Source organism: Nyctibius grandis, chromosome 6 (assembly GCF_013368605.1).
Source record: "Nyctibius grandis isolate bNycGra1 chromosome 6, bNycGra1.pri, whole genome shotgun sequence".
NCBI lineage: Eukaryota > Metazoa > Chordata > Aves > Nyctibiiformes > Nyctibiidae > Nyctibius > Nyctibius grandis.
Window position 1 is genome coordinate 46,658,160 of NC_090663.1, and position 20,561 is coordinate 46,678,720.

At 35.9% G+C, this 20,561-nt stretch overlaps 1 protein-coding gene across 1 annotated transcript in view; it reads right to left on the reverse strand.

The window, feature by feature from the left end:
- The window catches only part of TLL1 (tolloid like 1), a 142,002-nt gene that overhangs the window by 14,723 nt on the left and 106,718 nt on the right, over positions 1-20,561 (reverse strand). The window contains exons 12-16 of the mRNA XM_068403312.1: positions 19,770-19,915; positions 13,475-13,670; positions 11,936-12,061; positions 8,810-8,970; positions 5,702-5,882 (exon numbers count right to left, since the gene is read on the reverse strand). Of these exons, the coding sequence (XP_068259413.1) occupies positions 5,702-5,882; positions 8,810-8,970; positions 11,936-12,061; positions 13,475-13,670; positions 19,770-19,915 (810 nt within the window). The remainder of the gene's footprint in view (positions 1-5,701; positions 5,883-8,809; positions 8,971-11,935; positions 12,062-13,474; positions 13,671-19,769; positions 19,916-20,561) is intronic.

Consider the following 20,561-nt stretch of genomic DNA (forward strand, 5'->3'; position numbering starts at 1 on the left):
TGACATATACATACACATACATGTATATATGTATGCACATGTATATACCTATATATATATATATGTATAGACACATATATATAAACCCTGAGATATAAAAATATATACCTATATAAATATATAAAAATAAACACACACACACACTAAAAAACTGTATCTCACAAAGAGTGTCATTTCAACACACAAGAGAAAGGAGGAAAAAGAGCAAAGAAATTGTTGTCATCCTAGAGGTCCAGCTGTTTCAGGGCTGGAATGCAGAGCATTCACCCCCTTCAGCTTCATGTACCTTGGAAAGCAACAGTGAGCGTTATCTCCAAACAAGGTTACATGCGATGTTTCAGACTTTAGTAGGCACAGTAAGAATTTCTATAGATTATAAGCCACTATAGATAATTTAAGCCTCTTTTTGTTGTCTTATGTATTTTTTTCCCTGCCTTTACTGATGCTCGTATTCAGTAACATAGCAGAGGAAGTTTACACTATAATTGCATACACATCAGCTTTATCTGCCAAAATGTATGCAACACTTGACCTGTTGACTTGCAGGTCTTTCCATAAAAATTAGCTGCTACTTTTAATACATGATGATAATGTACATTAATAGAAAAATTCTGCAAGTCAAACCCAAGCATCCATTGCATTTCGTCTTGTTTGCACTGAAGGTTTTTGGAAGCTTCTGCAGAGGTGAACAGATTTGAAGGTTAAGAAACAGTCAAAAACATAGGTAGCTCCCAGAATCATACATCCAAAGGCTTATACTAGTTGTAATTTTGATGATGAAAGAAGCATAAAAGCTCAATACACTGTTTATACACCTTGCAATGCAAGTCCAAACTGAGGTAGTAAATCTATTTAATTTCAAACAAAAGTTTTAATCTTTCATCTTTGCAAAAGCAAGCACTGTCATAAATTAATTCCATGTTGCAAGTGAAGAATAGTAACAAGCAAATGAGAAATTAGATATAGTATGAACAAAACTCTTCAATATTCCCCCTCCTAAGCATTAGTTTGTAGTTTTCTACCAAAATGACAAAATAAATGGAAGGCAAGCTCAAAATGCATTCAGGTGGGGCTTTCAAGTACAGAGTAGGTACACAAATTCTAAATGAAAGCCCTGTCCATTTTCATCTTCCACCAAACTGTGTGAAAATACTGAAAAGTATTTTAACATTAAATAAGCTTATATTCTGTTAAATAATCTCTTAAGAGACAAGTGCATAAGCAAACTGTCCGATGCTGGACCTCCTCAGATATAAAACAATGGACAGAAGGTAGAAACAAAAAGCTTTGGCATATATTTGAACCACAATAATTACTTGTGCACGGTTAATCATGGATGCAACTGTTGAACAAGCCTTCCTCACACTTCATAATTTGGAACAGACTTTCTGTCAAATTGATTGCCCAGTTTCAAAATTCATGAAAAAACAATTAGTCTGTATTAGTTATAGGAACAAATGTTTTGCCATGTAAAAACAAAGCCATTTGTTATGCTGACAGATGGAAATGAGTCTCCCCGTTTTGAATGGATACTTTCTTTCTTTTCTCATTTCAGTACTCTGAACAGGGAAAGATCCATTCTCAACAAAATGTTAGATTGAATCATTCAGAGGACAAACGGTCGTACCTCTGAGACTCTCAGAGGCCACCAGTCTGTGAATAATACGTACTCGGCCTGAAGGGACCTGTATCAAGTCCTTGCAAGATTCAAAAACAAAAATTTTCTCTTTGCAGCCAGCTTTCTTGTCTGTGGAAAAAAATGTACCAGGATGGCACCAGAGATGAGTTTGTGCTCCAAAACAAATTTGCTCAAGGCTAGAAACATTCTAGCTTCCTAACTGCTCAATGAATCATCACCCAAGAAAAAAATGTCCAACAAACCTCATTTCTATATTACATCAAACACCATGTATGTTTTGAACGATCATGCAAAGAATCATGTTTGTTTATAACACTGAAGTAACTCTAAAACTTATGATAAATGGAAGTAGTTTAGTGACATATTATCACCGGGTACTAATCATATAACTACACAAAGACAGATTTAAAGAAATGATTAGGCTATCTTCTCAGAAATATCACAAAAAAATATATTATTGTTATCTTTTTTCCTCCCTAGAGTAAATTTAGGAAGTTATTTTCCTCTAGTCTTATGGGCCCAGCAGACTGCACTAGGTCACTGTCTTCTAACAAGAGAAGAAGAGAGAGAGAAGGACAGAAGAAAGAGAGAAGGAGAACGAATAAAAATCTAATTACTGGAAGCTTTTAGTTTAGAAGCCTAATATCCAATTCCAAAAAGCTTTATTAAAAGTTTTTAAAAAAATTAATATATCGACTCCCTAGTTTCTTCTCTCTATCCAAGAAACTCAATTATAAATATACAAGAGTGTCTCCGGTGATTAGCTAAATCCCTGCAACAGCTACCAACTAAGCTTTCTTCAGAACAGTCCCATCAAATGTAAATTTTACAGAATGCTGAAAAAAGTTTTTCTCACTTTCCAGTAGCACCTGTCTGGCTTTTAACACCATTTTACAGCCAAAAATGTAATTGCATGTTGTCTTATATCAACATAAATACCTTCCTAATATGCAGGTCATTTGGTTGCCCTGTGTCACTGTTTGCTTTCACAGTTTATCACAGTGGGTTCCAACCACCCAAAAACTGCTTTCTGTCGTCTGAGCTGGAGCTGGGCCATGCTTTCTCAACTGTAGCCACGGCTGCAGAATTCACCACCAAAAGATTTGCAAAAAAAAAAAAAAAAAGTTCTTTGGCTATGCTTGAGGAACACATTACCATTCCTAATCTTCAAACTAATCTAATTTATCCACCTGTCTCTCTTGCTGAGCATTTCATATGCTTTTTACTGATGAATAGACTGCAAGATGCAGCATTTTACTCATATCTGATTTTTTTCATAATGTATGTCTTTATAACTAAATGCTTACACGTATTTCTATTGTGATTTAATTAATGTAACTGTTAAATGCCTTCCAGCAAGTATCTTAGACACTAGCACTAAGTATTTCTCCACAGATACCATTCCAAAAGTATTGTATTCTGAAGACAAGTATATACATAGGCAAAAAAAACACTTCATCATCTGAACAGTGATCAGCTATCAACTCCCAAAAGTCAAAATACTTGAAGTCTCAAGTTTGTTCTTCATTGACAGACCAATAGCATATTGTGTCCATATTAAGGAATTCAGGGGTAAAAAAGTTATAGTTTTCTGACCACCACAAGAATTTTGTCTGATGAATTATTCAGAGGTGACTACCTTTTTTTAGATACTTTAAGTTCAGAAGTTTGATTTGTCTCAACCATTACAAAGTTTCTGGTTTTATCTGTCAAAAGGGGAAAGCCAGATAACATAGAAGAATAGAATCTGCTAGAAATGATAACAACTGGAAGAGAATTGACAAAGAATAAAAATAAAATGCAAAGTATCTGGACTCATATGAAATGAGAGAAGAGATTATGGCAGAAATGCATTATGAAGCATTCACTAAATTTATATACTTACAGACTCAAAGACCATTTATATCAAACTATCTTTCTTTGATAGGGCTTAGATATATACTATACCCAGGACACATCACACATTTCTGTTCATTAAAAAACACATTAGTTCAGACTTATCCATTGCTAATGAATTTATTCTAGTGATCAATGGTGTGATTTAAAACTTATGTTTTTTAAATTAGCAGGAAAAATGTGTTTTCACCTGTGCAGAGAAAGGGAAGAATATTTCATTGAGAAGTGAAAAAGATAAGGGAAATAATGGTTCTAAAGGATTACAACCTGATGCTTTGAACTCCATGAATTATAGACTAGTCTTTCCCCAACATACAGCATTGGCCTGATTTCTTCATAGAACCCGCTATAATGTTAATAGATCTTTTAAATAACCACTAAAATAAATAAATAAGTCTGTGAAAATGAACTATCACTTTAAAGAAACCCAAAATTTAACTGACTATAAACATATAAATGTTCAGCATGTCCACAAAAAACGACTTCTGAACTACAGAGCTTACACAAATTACAAAGCTATCATTGCCAATCTTATCTGGCATAGGTGTATGGATCCTGAAAATACGTAACAAATTTATTTTGCCGTTTTTAGAACTGGAACATGTCAATACTTATTCTTGTAAAAAGTCAAAATATGTGACAATTCCTGCTGGCACTACTTAGCCCTGCCTGAAATCACAAGTTGTGTAACTGTTTCTAGGCAGAAGCTCTGTTGTGTGCATATACGTATTTACTACAAACGATGAGTAAACCTTGAAAGCTTCTTGCTAACGTAAAATATAAATTTAAAAGTAAAAAGTGCTACCACATGTAAAGACGGATCTGAAAGACTATGACCAGAGAAATGAGATTACTAGAAAAAATAATATACTTTAGAGGAGGTAAAATGTTTTTTAATTTCTTTGTAGGAGATGAAACACTTTTTTTCATCTTTCATAACTGCTTAAGAAAACCGTCAAAGTAGTCATAATGAGAAAACCTTGAAAGTCTAAACTGTTTGTCTTGACATTTATTTTCCTTACTTTCCAACCACATCACTTATACAACATACTGATTCTTATTACTTGTTCATAGTTGAGTTATCAGTTATTAAAGCTAACCAATGAAATATCGTTTTCATTTCAGGTTTGATAATATATTTTAGCAAACAAACGTTAATAACAGTGCCTGGTAATACATTTTGCTACATGCAAAACGTAATCAGGATTCTCCAGATTCAGATTTTTAACTGCTATCAAAACACTTAGGGCAGAATTCAAATCCCAAATGCGTCTGGATGACTTCCAGTTCACGGATGTGGGCAGATGGGACTGTTGTGTTGTTTTACACAAGATAACATACCTATGCACATGTGCATGTGTAAACACACAAGAAAAACACTAAGCAAAATTCCACTACTAACACCAGGTGGTATCCTGTCACAGCCAGATTATTATAGTCTAATTTCAATGGGTAATTGCAGAGACCACTGTTGTGCAAGTATTTCCTCACATCTTCAGCTTCACTCAAGTCTAACTTTATTCAACAATCCATGTCCTCAGATAATAAGAACTTCCATCACTCTGATCTGCCTCAAAGAAATTACACTCATAACTAAAAAGAGACATATTTTTGCAAGAGCAAGGTCTTAAACTCTGTTCTTCTACAAAACATTAAGAAGTGCAAAGTTTGGCAAGAAAGCACCCATAATGTTAAACAAATGTTGTAGCACAAAGTGGTAATTTCATAACTAAGGCATTATATTAAGAGACCTGAGTGAAAAAAACCTACAAGTGTACACATTATGTAACTCATATCACATTACGACTGGGATTTGAAAGAATAGCAAGAAAACTTGGTATAAAAGAAATCTAATCAAAATTTAAAAACACTTAGTAAATTTGCTTTTTTCCTCTGTATCTCACAAAGTTCATTTACCTCTGCTGTTTTTTAAAAATATATATATATGTGTTCTGCATATTTTCTACTATATACAGACATTACAATACAGAACAGTATTTTTAGATAGAAGAGTGGTTTAAGCTTACATAAATAAAACAAAGTCAAAGCTACCAGGAAAATAATACGGGAAATGGCCACTCACTTTCATACCAAAACATAGTATTCACTCCATCTAGTCAGTGTATGCTCAGAGGCACTCACAGGTACACAAGTGGTTTTCTATACCTGAGAAGAAATGTGCCTTGAAGCCTTTTTTTGACACAGTGTTGTCAGATCTGAACTCAATTCGCATGTTGTTGTACTGAGAGGTGATAACTTCAGGCACTTCTGTACCACAGAATTTACCATGTAGTTTAGAATCAGAAGAAAGGCCGCTACGAATCTCCACATAATCGTACTTGCAAACCTGAGAAAAGAAATCAATTATTTTTTTGGCTAACCGAAAGAAAAACATGAAGTTATTTACAAATGCAAGAACTCTGACTGGTATATGCTGCTTAATAATAGGATGATAATATCTTTTTTCACTTTTCCCTGACTCTGAAAACATTTGTAAATGCTTACAAATGTTCACTGATTTTGTGTAAGAAGATTTTAAGGTCACTACAGCATAGCTCTACTATGCATTACATTCAAAACTGTATTTTGATAGATACTGATCTGTGTTTAGTATCTAAATTTGAACATGCTTAGCAATGTTTCCATTTAATCTAAAAAGTAAAAATTCCAGTGACATTAGACTAAAATCTAGAAATATTCACCCTAAAAATTATACCTATCTTTACATTGTAAATCACATATCCAGAACCTACAAACATTCAACTACTAGCATCTCATAGATTTTTTTTTAAAAAATATTTTCACTTAGAAACTTACAAGATAGGTTTTTACCATAATGTATTTAAGATATACTCTTTTATTTACAAATATATAAATCTGCACTATTAAAATTATACATCTTTCTTTAACAGTAGCATAGCTATAATTTGGAGGTCTGATGCATGTCATTTTCATTAAAAGGTTATAAAATAAAATACTGTAAAATAACGTAATAAAAAAAGTCTTATGCAAGGTCTACTACTCGTGATAATATTTTCAACGCATAATCCCTTGGTCAACCTAAAGCCTTCCACCCAAAAACTTCTAAGCTTCTTAGGCTCAACTATCAATCATTTAATCAAAAATGTCCCTGTTGTCTGCAATTAATAGCTTAAGAGAAAACAGTGGCCAGGAGGATTCATACAGAGCTTAGATTGTCCATTAAATCCAAGTTGTATTTCATAAATCGCAATTTCTGTTCAAAAAAGTAATGTCAAGGGAGCTGGAGGAGAACTACAGAAAAGGATGTCTCGTTTTTTTTATCTCTCTCCCCCTATGAAGTATTAAATGATTGTCAACATTTCCAATTTTTTTTAATATAATACATTCTGGACACAGATTAAATTTTCACTGCTACTGGAACAATTTTCATATATTGCAGAGTTGGAACTTGACTAATTCACTTGAAACTACTTTTGCACAATATAAAAACCACAAGGATTTATAAAACTTGAGTTACTGCCACATGTTGATTTATATTCCTTCTAAGATAAATTCTTATTAATGTATGTGATTTTCAAACATAATTCACAATGTTAATAAATCCCAGCAATTTCAGCAATACATTAGTGGTTAGTTTTGATGGTTTCATGGCTTTAGATTAGAAATTAAATGTAATTTCAGATAAGTCTAACTTCCTTCATACAACACTGTATTTAAAACAAATAATTACAAGTTAAATGTAAAATTAAGACTGTAAATGGTAAATGTAAAATGTTAAAATTGTAATATTGGAAAAGACATTAAACAAACATATTAAAATCAGAGCATTTGCTAAATGTGTACTTTTCATGTCTGTACTCAGACAACATACTATATTTTTTTTTTGTGATTTTCACAGGTAGCATTCTTAGTACTGCTACTTAATAATATAAAGTTGAAGCTGATTTAGTAGCACAGGAGAGGATGAAACAAACATTCTAAATGTTGAAAAACATTATGTATATATTTTACATATCTGCTGAAGTTACGTGGCTTGTATGACCTGAAACTGATTTAAATTCATTATACCCCAGGTGTCTTCCTTGAAAATCTGGCTTAAGTATCAAGAAAATGAGGGAAAAATGTTTTATGATTTGTCCAAATGACAATTCAGTTTTAATTCTTTGGGATTTGTAAGATTTTATTACACCTTTTGCCATTCTTATAATGATGATAACAGGACATGAATGTAACATATTAGAAAACATTAAAAGTTGGAATTTCACAGACTTTAGAACCCACCCCACATTATTTAAAGTAAACCTAAAAATTTCACTTTGCTGCCTCTGCAAATAATTTTGAGATATTTTGGAGAAGTCATGACTGGGTTGTTTCTTAGTTCTAAATTGAACTCCAGTTTTTGCCACTTCATGTCTCCTGCCCAAAACATGGTACATCCCCACATCAAAAACGTTGCTACAAGTTTTTTTAGTCAGAAATAATATCATAGGATTTGGGTTCTTAACACCACATGAACAATATCCAGATAAACTCGATGGCTACAGCACTTTGTGGCTAGAGTGCAGCAAGGGAACTCAATGGTATGACAGAGCAGTGCCTAGGAAGCAGAACAGAGGCTGAAAAGTTGATGTTGAAACCCACATTTTACTGATTCTACACACCCAAAACCCACTACAACCCCACCACTTTGTTTAAAGCTATAGGGAGCAGCCCTTACCACATGGACGGCTCTGCCCTGCACCTCTCCCCAACCTCGGGACGAAATCCCCCATGCCTCCAGGGGCTGCCCAGCTCAGTCACTGCTGTTCCATTGTGCCTTATTTCTGGTACTGCTCCTTTTAAAATATTCCCCCGAGATAGTTGTAAGTGATTTAAACTCTCCCTCGCTCCGTCACTAACAGAGCTTATGTATATTCTTTGTCATCATGGTCTGTAAAGATGATTTGGTTTCTCCAGATTTTCTTCTCTTGAATTCTTTCCAATATGCCTCAGCCATTTGCTCTGTTTTACTTTGTTGATAAAAAAGTCAGCTGAGACTCAGCAGAGAACATTTCTTTTAAAAGTCTAGTAATGCATATACATTTAGATGATATGTAAAAGAGAGCTAATTTTCTCCATGTTTGTTTTGAAAAAATCCAGAAACAGTCACAAAATGAAAACAAGAATATCTATGGTTATTGTCAGTGTATGAACAGTCAGCAAGGGTTTTATAAGACAATATCTATTTTTGAACGCTCGTGAAACTGTTTAGCACGTAACAGATTGTGCAGCTCTTTGTTCACAGTTACTTACTTCATTCCCTTCTAACTCAAAAAACTCAAACTTCATTGAAATTCGGTATTGCGTTGGGGCAACCACCTGCCACACACAGTTTTTGTTTGGAGGATACTCTTTGGGCCACCCTGGTGTGGTTATAGTCCCGTTTAGCTTTGTCAGGAGTCCTCCGCAAGCAGCTGTAAAATTAAAAGGGAGAGCATCGTTTCTTGACTGAAACTGTGTTTTACTATAAACAGAAGCACACTGAGAAGATTCAGTCCTCTCATTACTTATACTGCTGTAATGCCCAGACAGACTAATCAGAATCTTGTTTTATCATGCTTGGTGCAAACAAAGAGAAAGAGACAGCCCCTATCTTGAACAGCTTGCAGGTTTGCGGACAGAGATAAGTTTCAGGACTACACAAAGCTACTACAATACTCATTCTTTTCCCTTCCCTCTAGAGACTCTGGTTATTCTCTCACAGCCTTTCCCATGCAAGCCCTCTGACCTCACCACCCTCCCCAGGACCTTGACCATCCCTCTTCTGACAGATGGACTACTTAAGATGCGCTTTGCATTTCCCCAGCTTCTCTTCTTGATTATTGATCCAGAATCAGCCCTACCTGTCTCAGCTCATATAGCTTTATATACCTCCCATAACCTACTAGATAGGGTCACTTCTTTGGGATAGCAGTCATGTACTCTTCAGTCACAATTACTTTTCCTGAAGTATGGATGTTCAAGTAATAGAGAAAATACCTATTCAGCATATATTTGGAAATAAGTCACCTCCATACAACAGAACAATGCTGTACTATATTTGTGAATGCAGTTCAGATAGCAAAGGATAAACACATTAATCTTCTCCAACTGTGGAAAAAAAAATTAAAAAGTAATGGGATTTGCAGGTGTTCTTGATCACTCTTTGCTCCACTGATATCATTACAGCACTGTGACAGCACTGGAAATCATCCACAAATCTCTTTTGAAAGAGCTGGTGGGGCAAAGCTCTACCTTCTTCCGGCTGCTCTGTGCTAACACCGAATGCTTTGAAAACTGGCTATTCCTGTCTAGCTGATGGTCTCACACACTACATCTATTTCACCTAACACACCTGGGAGAACTCTCCAGTTCCTGTGTCAGGGCATACTTGGCCAACCCACACACATACCAGTCTTCCTCCTGGCTCCTGGCTTTCCATGCAGAAGACTTCTTGGTATACATGCAAAGGTAATCTGACCGGGGTGCGGGGACTAAGACCCTGGGTCACACCTCAGTGTATCAAAAAAGACCAGGCACAGGTTAGAGACCACACTCAGATGACACAAGTTGTACCCTCAAATGATCCAGTCTGGGTCAGGAAAACTGACCATGAGTTTTCAGTTTCTGCTTTTCAACATCACTCTGTTGTTCTTTGAGGCTACGGTAGAAAATGTGGAAATACTTTAAAAAAATCTTAAAGCTTTCTAATATGCTGCCAGCAGGGGAGATTTGGATTAGACCAGCATGAAGCAATTTTCTGTGCATGTCAACACTGCAGTGAAGCATTGGGCAGAGTTTCTGAGTTAGAGGCTTCTACTCTGGTGTCACGTGTGAATTAACAGAGCTAGGTCACCCCTCAAATTCCCAAACTACAACTAGGACGTAATGCTCACTGTGACTACAAAATGATTTTAATTGAGCAGTCCCAAGTGTTATCCACATACAGTGAGTGCTATGTCACGTGGAACAAATGCACATACACTTTTAGGGGTAGCTCAGGTTTTTTGTTCCACGCTGCACTGCACTACTTTGAGCGACTTCTTTTGCCAGAGTTGCTTTTCTGTTTGGGTGCCGGGAAGGTATTCCTTCTGTATTTTTCAGAGGCAGAGGGAAGAGTTTTCTGAAAGACTGGTAATCTTCCCCAATATTCTGACTCAGATCAGCAGGCAGACTAAGCCAAATTCCTTACATAAATTTGGGCTGATGATTAAAGGCCCAGAGATCAAACCTCTGTCTTCATGGCCCCCCTTAGATTAAGCTTACTTTCTGCATACTGCCTAAGATGCAGACATCTAAATAAATTGTTTTTCCAGTGTGCTCACTATTACAGTTGAGGGAGGGGCAGGAAGCAACTAAAAAAACCAACCAGCTTGGTGAGAGCCACAATCTAACATGCCTGTAGTCTAGAACTATCGTCACCTTACATGAACACACATCCCGCCCCCCCCAACCAAACAAAACCAACCCCACAGAACCAAAAGCAAAAGAACAAAAAGCACAAAGAAACTAAGCAAAACTACCCCAAATTGTGACAAATCATGAATTAAAGCCAGGAAATTGGAAAAAAAGAGAGACAGTGAATCGCATCAGAAGAAAACCATAACTCCAGGCACTCCAGTTTTCAAACTCCACTCACTACTCAAACAAATGAGCTGAGATAAGAAGAATTTGTGCTATCTCTGAATTTATTGGTGTTTATGAATAAAAATCAAACAATAAATGGTGTGTAATGATTAAGAGCTTTTGCTTCTTTCCTTTGATATGAAATATGTATAGAACGCAAAAGCTTATCTGAGACTAATCCTATGTTTACACAGACTTCCACTTATCAAGTTTTTATTTCTCCAAATGATTATTTGAACACGCTTTGCTCACCCTGACATGTAGAATTTGTTTTCAGCAAGAAAAGTCCACAATCTGACTGGGAGTGGGGAGGATTTCTTTGAGCTAGAACAAAGGATCCTGCTCTTCAAACCTGTCAGCTTCCCAGTCACACCCCAGAGGTGGTCAGAGGGATCGTTAAATACTCCGATTCTGAGACAGTGGCACATTGCTCTGCTGATAATTGTCTCCTTATGCATGGTGGGAGGCTTTGCTTTAATGACTACAAATAGTGTAATAAGTGGTTTGGGAAGGTACGAAGTCCTGCTTTACATCGTTCCGTATCGACTAACAGCAAAACCTGTAAAGCTAAATTAGTGACGGACATCGGATGAAGATGACTGCTGTGGACAGACATTACTCTGGCACCACTACTCAAAAGGGAGCACTGGTTTTCCAGGCTGGGTTCCACAGATCTCACATTACTAGGGCAGAGCATACAAAAGGTGTAGCATTTCATTCAAGCAATGGCACTCTGTGAGCTTTAAGAGCCCATAACACAGCAACGCACTGTACCTTCACAACTCTTTTTGTCAGGACCAAGTTCATAGCCAGGATCACAGGCGCACTGGTAACTGCCCAGAGTATTTACACAGCGCTGCTCACAGCCACCATTGTCAGGTTTGGCACATTCATCTTCCTCTGCCAAGACAGGGAAGAATGCAAAAACGTGTTAAATAATTACCTTCCTCAGCTGTAATTGCTGGATCAACATTAACCCAGAAAGCTGTATGCATGCCATTATAAGGTGTGCTACATAACACACTGTGGTTGCTGACTAGAGCATTTTCAAATGCTAAGGAGACCTGCAATGGAGAAAATAAAAATTTGTCCTTTGTGGTGTTTGGGTGGGTTTTTTAATAACAATACCTACTGACAGCTGCAGACCTAATTTATAAGCACTTTGTGGGCAGCATACAATAATTCAGGCAACCGTAATCTAAAGGTTGTATAAAGTACTGAAAGACAGATTGAAAATCCACAGCAGGGTCACTTGAAGGGCACTTTATCTCCCACAGAATCAATTTGTGCATTATCCCGAATTCATACTCAAAAACAGATTAACAGAATCCTCAAATCCCAGGTTTTCATTCTACTAATATTAAAGGGAACAAGATGCATCAGAGACGGGGGAGGGAAAGGAATAATGTATTACCTCTACTAGCTCTGAAGTATACCCATGAAATTAATTGTTAAAATATTCCTCTGACGTTGAAATATTGTTTCCTTACACCAGGATAAGTAATTTCTTCAGAATAAAACAGAGCTCCCACTCTCATGTCTACAGCCCTCAAGGTTATAATTGTCTACAGTGAAAACTAACAGCATAAGAAAAGCCCCAGCTTGTGGCTTTTCAAAAGAGCAAAAAGGTTCTCCTGGTGCCATGACCTGTATTTCAGGGGTCACTATGGCCACACCACTGCTAGTGGCTTTCACTGTGCCATAGGCAGCACAGGGTAGGAGTTACACACTCCCCATGCACCAACTGCAATTGTATGACACACACACCCCCCTCCAAAACTGGAGGAAGACTGTGAGGTTGTTGACCACTGTATGATTTCTCAGTTGTGTTTTTTTTTCTTGCTCACAGAGAGTAATAAATCGATAAAGCAGCCTAATGCAGCCAATGGGTTATAAATAACACAACATTTAGACAAAAGAAAAAAACCTTAACAGAAAAGACCCAGTTGTCTCTATTCTGATTATACTATTTAACTTTACATTTGATAACACAATATGTCCAAAAAACCCATTTACAAGATTAGGTATATTTCAAAGGTCCTTCAAAACTCAGCTGATTATTTGAACCTGGAGAGTAGGAAGTTACATTAAATATGTTCCTTCATTCTTTGGACATATTTTACAAGAAGATAGAAATACCTTCTTTTGATATGATAAAATTGCACGCCCAGGTAAAAAATATGCTGGAGTAGTACAGAAATGGTTTTAGAAAAAATAGGTTGAAAAATATTTTTCATATCCTATCATAATTTTTCTAGTACAAAAACAAGTGATAAGCAGTTCACAGCTCCCAAAACATGCTTTAACATTTACCTCTAAAAAAGTTAGCTGCAAACCCTGCTTTGTTAACAGTTCCATCGGAAACAAACTTCATCCACAGTGTATTGGAGGTAGATCTAATATCTTCTGGTTTGTCATAGCCACAAAAGTGACCAATTAAAGGACTGTTCTCATTCGTTCCATCTCGAATTTCCAAGTAGTCATAGGCACAGTTATCGTGTCTTTCAATCTGTAAAAAAATATTTTTAAAGTGACTGATTTTAACTTGACTGTAAATATCAAATATCAATCAGCTAATAAACAGAAGAAAAATTTTTCAAAGTTAAGGTTAGGGTTCTCTGTTTAGAGTTCAAACATCAGGAAGATGAGGAAAATAAAAAAGTATCACTGGACTGGTTTAACTATACTTATTTTTTACAAGAAGAAATAATTTTGAGATTGTTACACAGGACACAACAGTCTAACTGGAAAAAAGTAACTAAAAAAGACATGCTCACCTCCAAGCCTCCCAATGTTCTGTCAAATTCCTACTCTGACTTCAAGTAAAGTCCTCTTTTCTCATGTATGCTCAAGTATACAAGATTAATGTTTCAACAACTAACCAGGTCAGAAATATTAATTGGTTTTGAAATATTAAGAAAACTTGATTTGATTAATATGCATAAGACTTTTAGACATTATCAATCTCTGCTATTTCAGGTGATGAACAATATATTACTTTCTTCCTTTATGTTCAATACAGTGCAAAATTTTGCATTTGTCACTACCCACTGAAAAACTACAGCGCATTAAGAGTTTGAGGCAGCTGTGGAATTAGATCTAAACACGTTTCTAAAATTATCAGCTACTAAGTAGCCAATAGAACAGATAAAAAAAAAATCGTTATGTTTCTGCAGCTGATGTGTCTAGTTCCTGTTGCACATTTCCTGGTTTCAGATGTCTTTTGACTTTCTGGGTCAATCTTTGCCATACTGATGGACAAACCTACTGAAACCAGAAGAACTGAAAATGTGCCTCTCATTTAACCATCCTGCCAGATGACATCCAAACACAGACTAATATGTGAGCCGAGATTTATTCAAGGCCAGGTTAGATGGGGCTTTGAGCAACCTGGTCTAGTGGAAAGGTGTCCCTGCCCATGGCAGGGGGGTTGGAACTAGATGATCTTTAAGGTCCCTTCCAACTGAAACCATTCTATGATTCTATGATTTCTACTTGGGTAACAAGTCTTATGCTCTTTACATAACAGTACCTGCAAAGTCAGTCAGAGTGGGAATTGCACCAAAGAAGAAAGCAGTAGCAGCCTGAATATGATCCTATCTGGATCCTAGACAATTTATGATACCTGTCTTTATTGAGAGAGTATCTTTCCCAACAAATTAAAACCCCTCTTGATCTGGGTCATTTTACTGCAGAATTACTTCACATTACTCAAGTAATACAGTGTCTTAGCTATAAAAGAATTAACTAAATCCAAGAATTCAAAAATAAGTCCTCTAAGAAAACTATTGTTCAGCTAAGCGACTGAATCATGAGGTAGGCTTAGGGGTGAGGGGAGTGGGACCACAGCCAGGGAGAAGTGGTTGAAGAAGCCTTAAATTTAATTCAGCACATCCAAATTCTGTTAAAAGTCAAAACCAAACCAAACCCAGAAAAATCCACATCTTATTTCTAGATAGAGTTTTTCTTGCACATAAGCTGCACAGTTAGTAGAAGTGGCTGCTGATACTCTGCTCTAGTTGTGCATTATGACCCACACTAAGCTCTGTAACCACCACAGACTAAGGAGCTTTCATTTAGCACATTAAGATTTCGGCTTCTTTTATGTAAGAGAGCAAATTGGTGGAAGGTGCTCTTTGATTTTATTTCATTTTAATGGCATCGGAATATGGCACTTACACACAAAATTTGTCTGTCTTCTTTCCAACTTTCCAATTCTTCAAGCATTTACATACGTAATTTTCTCCCACTCACTTCTCTGGCACAATCTACAGTGCCATTTACTCTGATTTCTTAGCTGTTTGCTTGGGAATTGCTTTGAACCAGAGCTTGGGAAATGAGTGAGAAAAGTCAAGAAGATCTGGGGTGCAACCACCCATTGCTGACTTCAAAGCCAATTGTATGTTTGCAACTAATGCAGTCAGGCATGTGTCTACCTGAGCACTAACAAGTTTTTGACACTGTAATATCGACTCCAAATTTTCATTAATCTAAATAATAAATTTTAAACACAAGACATCATATTCCAATTTGAAACAAAGTCTGCCTTGTTATCTCAGTAAAATCATATTGCACTCTGATGTTGAAAGAAGTGACCTGGTCCAAAGCCCACTAATATCAATGAAGGAATTGTGTATTTCCCCCACACGTCTGTGGTCATTTCACTACTCAAGACTTCTAATTAACATCTGTCTTTTTCCATGTTTCCGTGTTTTCCATGTTCTATGGGGCAATATGGAAAATTTGATTTTTCACAAGCCAAGGGCAGCTCTGAGTTACACATATCAAATTCCCATTGAAGTGACTTGTTAAGTCTATTTTCTGAGAATCACTCTATTTTAGGCAGAAGACAACAGCTAAAAATACATTTTGTATAGCAGTAAGTTCTAGACTTCCTAAGACTATAAAAATCAACCAACTTATAAAGTGCTATTGATTTTCAATAAAACAATTTGAAAGGTGGCCATTCTACCATATTCATTTATTTTTAGTGTACTACTACTGCAAGTGGTGCCATTATTACTATTAATATTATTATATTAAAGGATTAAATCGTTACACCTATATATAAACTAACAGATAAGTATTGTGTTTTTGAGAAATGATAACTGATGTTAAGGCACTTGGTAATCAATGAAAAAGAACTAGTATAAAATGTGCTTTGCTTATCTGTACCTCAGGTTTTAAGATGTCGTGGTACTGTCATCTGGGAACACTGCCATACAACAATCTATTACACTTGCAATAGTCAGTTATTCTTCCTACTATAAGGGCAGAAAATCTCCTCAAGTTAATGAAAGGACTTCCAGTGAGTTTAGTTGCAACTGGACTGATCCTGTAAACCTTATTTACTGGAGCATTAAAATTTCACAAGATTGATATTACATGCAGATGAGAAGAAATATGCAAAAAGTTGGCAAATGCAAAAAAACCATAAATAAACAAGTTTTACAGAAAAATGCATTGCTTATAGGAGAATGAAAGATACCATCGGCTCCTGAAGGCCTTAGAGGAAACTCAGAATTTGAATGGCATTAGAGAACTAAGTTGAGAAAATGCCAGAAAAATTCCTAAGACAGGAGCATAAGCACAAGAAAAGACTAAGAAATCTCCTGGTGAAATAGAAAACCAGATATGTTCTCAACATTCGTTCTCAAAAGAAAATAAAATTCCTTGTACATAGTTTCAGTCTTGAAAAAAACAATTACTTTAGACTAAGACATATTTGGTTAAAAATTCCAGACTACCTTTGTTTTGAAGCACTTCCCCAACAGAAAAAAATATACGTATTTAAAAAAAAGATTAAAGGATTGGAAGAGCAAATCTGGGAGCAATCATATTTCAGGAGAAATCTTCCAGTTGCTTTTCATCATTCTTAATTTATTTGTTGATAGAGTGAAATTCCAGTACAGGTAAACATATCTGACTCAGGTCATAGACTTTAATCATAAAATGTGGGATATATGCCTAGTAGAGTCAGATCAGATAAATTTTATTCCCTGACTTATGTAAAAATAATTTAAATGAACACTATCTGCACAAAGATTAATAGGGCCACTCAAATGAGGAAGATTGATATGGCTCAGGTCTACAAACCCTCTGGATTGCCTTAGCTGGTGAGTCTGCGTGCCAACAAAAGTTCTTTAAAAAAAAACAAAAACAAAAAAGCACTGCTAATTTTCAAAGAACAATATAATAAAGGTGAATATAACAATGAAGCAAAAAAGATGGAGTTACCAGTCCCAACATCTCTGCTGTCATCTAGATACTGGAAAGTGTAGCTGCCCATCAGGCAGCCAAATAAGAAAGGGTAATCCCACACTCAGTGGAAAATGCGTTACCCACAGCAGGCAAAACAAGATGACTCATTGATACAGTTTGAAATTCTCAGCTTCCCTAGTGCTTTCATTTCAGAGTGAAGGTTATTTATACAGTTATTTTTTCTAGCATTACACATGGATAATGAGAATTGCTCTTACTTAACTGTACCTTTCACAGGACAGAGAAGTAATTTTCTCATAAACACGCTGCAATAACTCTTTGGCCTGACATTTACTTTTTTTGATCTCAGCTGGCATAAAGAACTGTGATTTTTAAACAACTTTTTGTTTTACTGGGCAGTGCACCAAGGATTCAGTCCAGAGAGGGACTTAGTACCAAAAAACAGAACACCTACGTTCAGGCGCTTGGACCTGAAATGGAAATCAGACCCAATGGTGAATGTCTAGGCAAGGAACTTCAGAGCAGTTTCCAAAGCAACTCTCACTCTCAGCAGAGAGCCCTGTGGATGAGCCAATAAGAAATGCCATGAAGACAGATATAACAGAAGTCTTGTGCCTTTCTTGGGCACCTCATTTGCTGCTCAGGAGTGTCTTGCCACTCTGGAATCACAGCTCAGACTCTCCCTGGAAAAGTATGTGCCTTTCAAGTCCCTACTGTTGGAAATATTTTTTTGCTTTCAAAACACACCTCGCAGAGGCACTAAATTGAGAGTACCACTCAACTATACTTCTGTTCAATTTCCTCTTTCTTCTTGTGCAGTGTCAGTCCACATGTTTCACCTCTAGAGAGTGCCATAATACTAAACAGTCTGGGGGAAAACCGACATTTCTTTTTATAGCCTTAACCACTAGCTTACTAAATTGTGCTCTTGTTTGCTGGTCCTCTATTTCTAATTATTTTCTATATGGTGAGGCATGAACATGCCATCTTCACACTTGCAAATGGTCCATAATTTGGTGTTAGAAAAAGGTCCTGAAAGATAAGAAGAGATGGAAGTTTGATGCTTCCAGAGGTGATATTGAACAAGGGTGAGTTCAAGCGATAATGTACCATGCATGTACACCAATCCTGAGCATCTGCATAGAGATAAAATACTGGGGCAAATCTCTTATGCCAAGGCATAGTGCCATTTCTCTTGGAATCACACTAAAAAATACTGAGCACCAATGGCAGACTAGAAAAGCTCCATACCTATTCCGTAAATTATATAAAGTTACTGAAAACATTGTTCATTTTCAACAGTGCTTAAAAAGAGAGACTGACATACTGTGTTAAGTAATCTTGAGCCAGGCCATGGAGAGTCTGAATGGCATTTGGAAAACTCTTTGGGCAGGGAGAACTGATCTTGTCTGCACTAGACTCAACATTAATTCAGGATATGAAAAAGGGAAAATGGAGTAGAATCTGTTAAATTATTAAAATTTCCATTGCTTGCATTCATAATTGCTGATAAAGTCCCAAACCCTTGTTATCTCATGCTCAGACCTTTCTTCAGTCATAGCAAAAATGTACCATACCCCTGAAGTCTGTCTGTAAGACTAAAATTACAGGTTGGAAATTATATCTGTATTTAAGATACCTGTGTTTATACCTAAAATTTATATCTGAAGTTTGGCTTTTAGATATAAAAGCCAAAAGTTTAGATTTAAAAAGTGTTCATGTCATCACTCACTGCTGAAGCATATTCAAATAAAACAAGTGAACTCAAAAGTATGTTGTTAAATTTATCTATAAATGCCAAGTCAGTGCATCGCGTATGCACAAAAAAGATGTATGAAATATTATTTTTGTTACACAATAGTTTACCACTGTTTAGCAGTGTTATACACTGAGAGATGTACCCTAAAGACATGCAAGTATGACTCACCATGGCTTTTTTCTTCCCTCTCTAAATATAGGTTTGTAAACTGAATTTAAGTAGGCTTTTTTTTTTTCCTTTCTTCTCAAAACAGAATCCAAAACCCACAGTGGTTTCTTTCCGGACAGACATTCCTTTTTAACAATAAGATTTAGCAAAGATAAAAAAAAACCTATTATTTAACAGAATATTAAAGCAGCCTTGATGAACTGGATTATGTATCTGCTAAACTGCAACTCTTGTCAGTGCTTTAAACATTCCAATTCAAATAGCATAGAAAACATGAAAAACCTTTAATCCTCAAAATTTCTGCAGAAAGGAAGGTTTCATGGAGAGTAAAATTGGATTCTGGAGCTTATTTTTCATAGAGAATTCTTAAATTCATTCACAGGTTTAATGAGGATTCCCTTAAATGTCACTGTCACTTACTCACTAGATGCTCTTCTGAGATCAGTTAAAAGGCTTTACCTCAAATGCTTGAAAGGTTAATCCTACATTGTAGTTTTCTGACACTGTTATTTTCCACACACATTCCTTCATTGGTCTGTAGTCATCAGGATAATTGGGAGACTGGATCTGGCCTTCGTTTTTGTGGATTTCACCTCCACAAATAGCTGATAAAAGCATAAAATTCTTATTGTCAATAATGGCATTTTCTGTTCCCCATGCCTAAACTGACATTTTATGCTCCACTTTTTAAAACTAATGATAAGAATAATCTGGAGAAGACTTAAAAAGTCTACCAAGGACAAATTCTTGAAAACGCAATCCATTTAAACCACTATATATATTTCAGTTAGCGAATATAATTCAGAATTTCTAATAGCTCTAAACACCTCTACAGTGTTCAGGAAGACTTTGGAATCATGAATAATCTTAATCTATACATTTTACAGAATATATTTAAAAGGTCAAAATAATTAGGTTTTACTTTTTCTTCACCTTTGAAATACAGTTAATAAACACTCTTCATTAATATTTACTAACCTTTAGAAAGAGACAAATGAGACAGAAATCTCATATTTTATAATGATCTATGCATTTCAACCTACAGTTTATCACTTCAAGCTTACACTGAACTTGAAGAAACAGATAATATAAATAAAAAATATTTTCATGAAAAGTAAATGCACTTTTCAGGATCCACACTAATAATCATGTAAAGATCTGTGAATATCAACTAAATCATACAGTTTACTACCATAGATGCAATATTTAAGAAAACATGCTCTGTTTTAAACAGGTGAATGTTGACTTGCT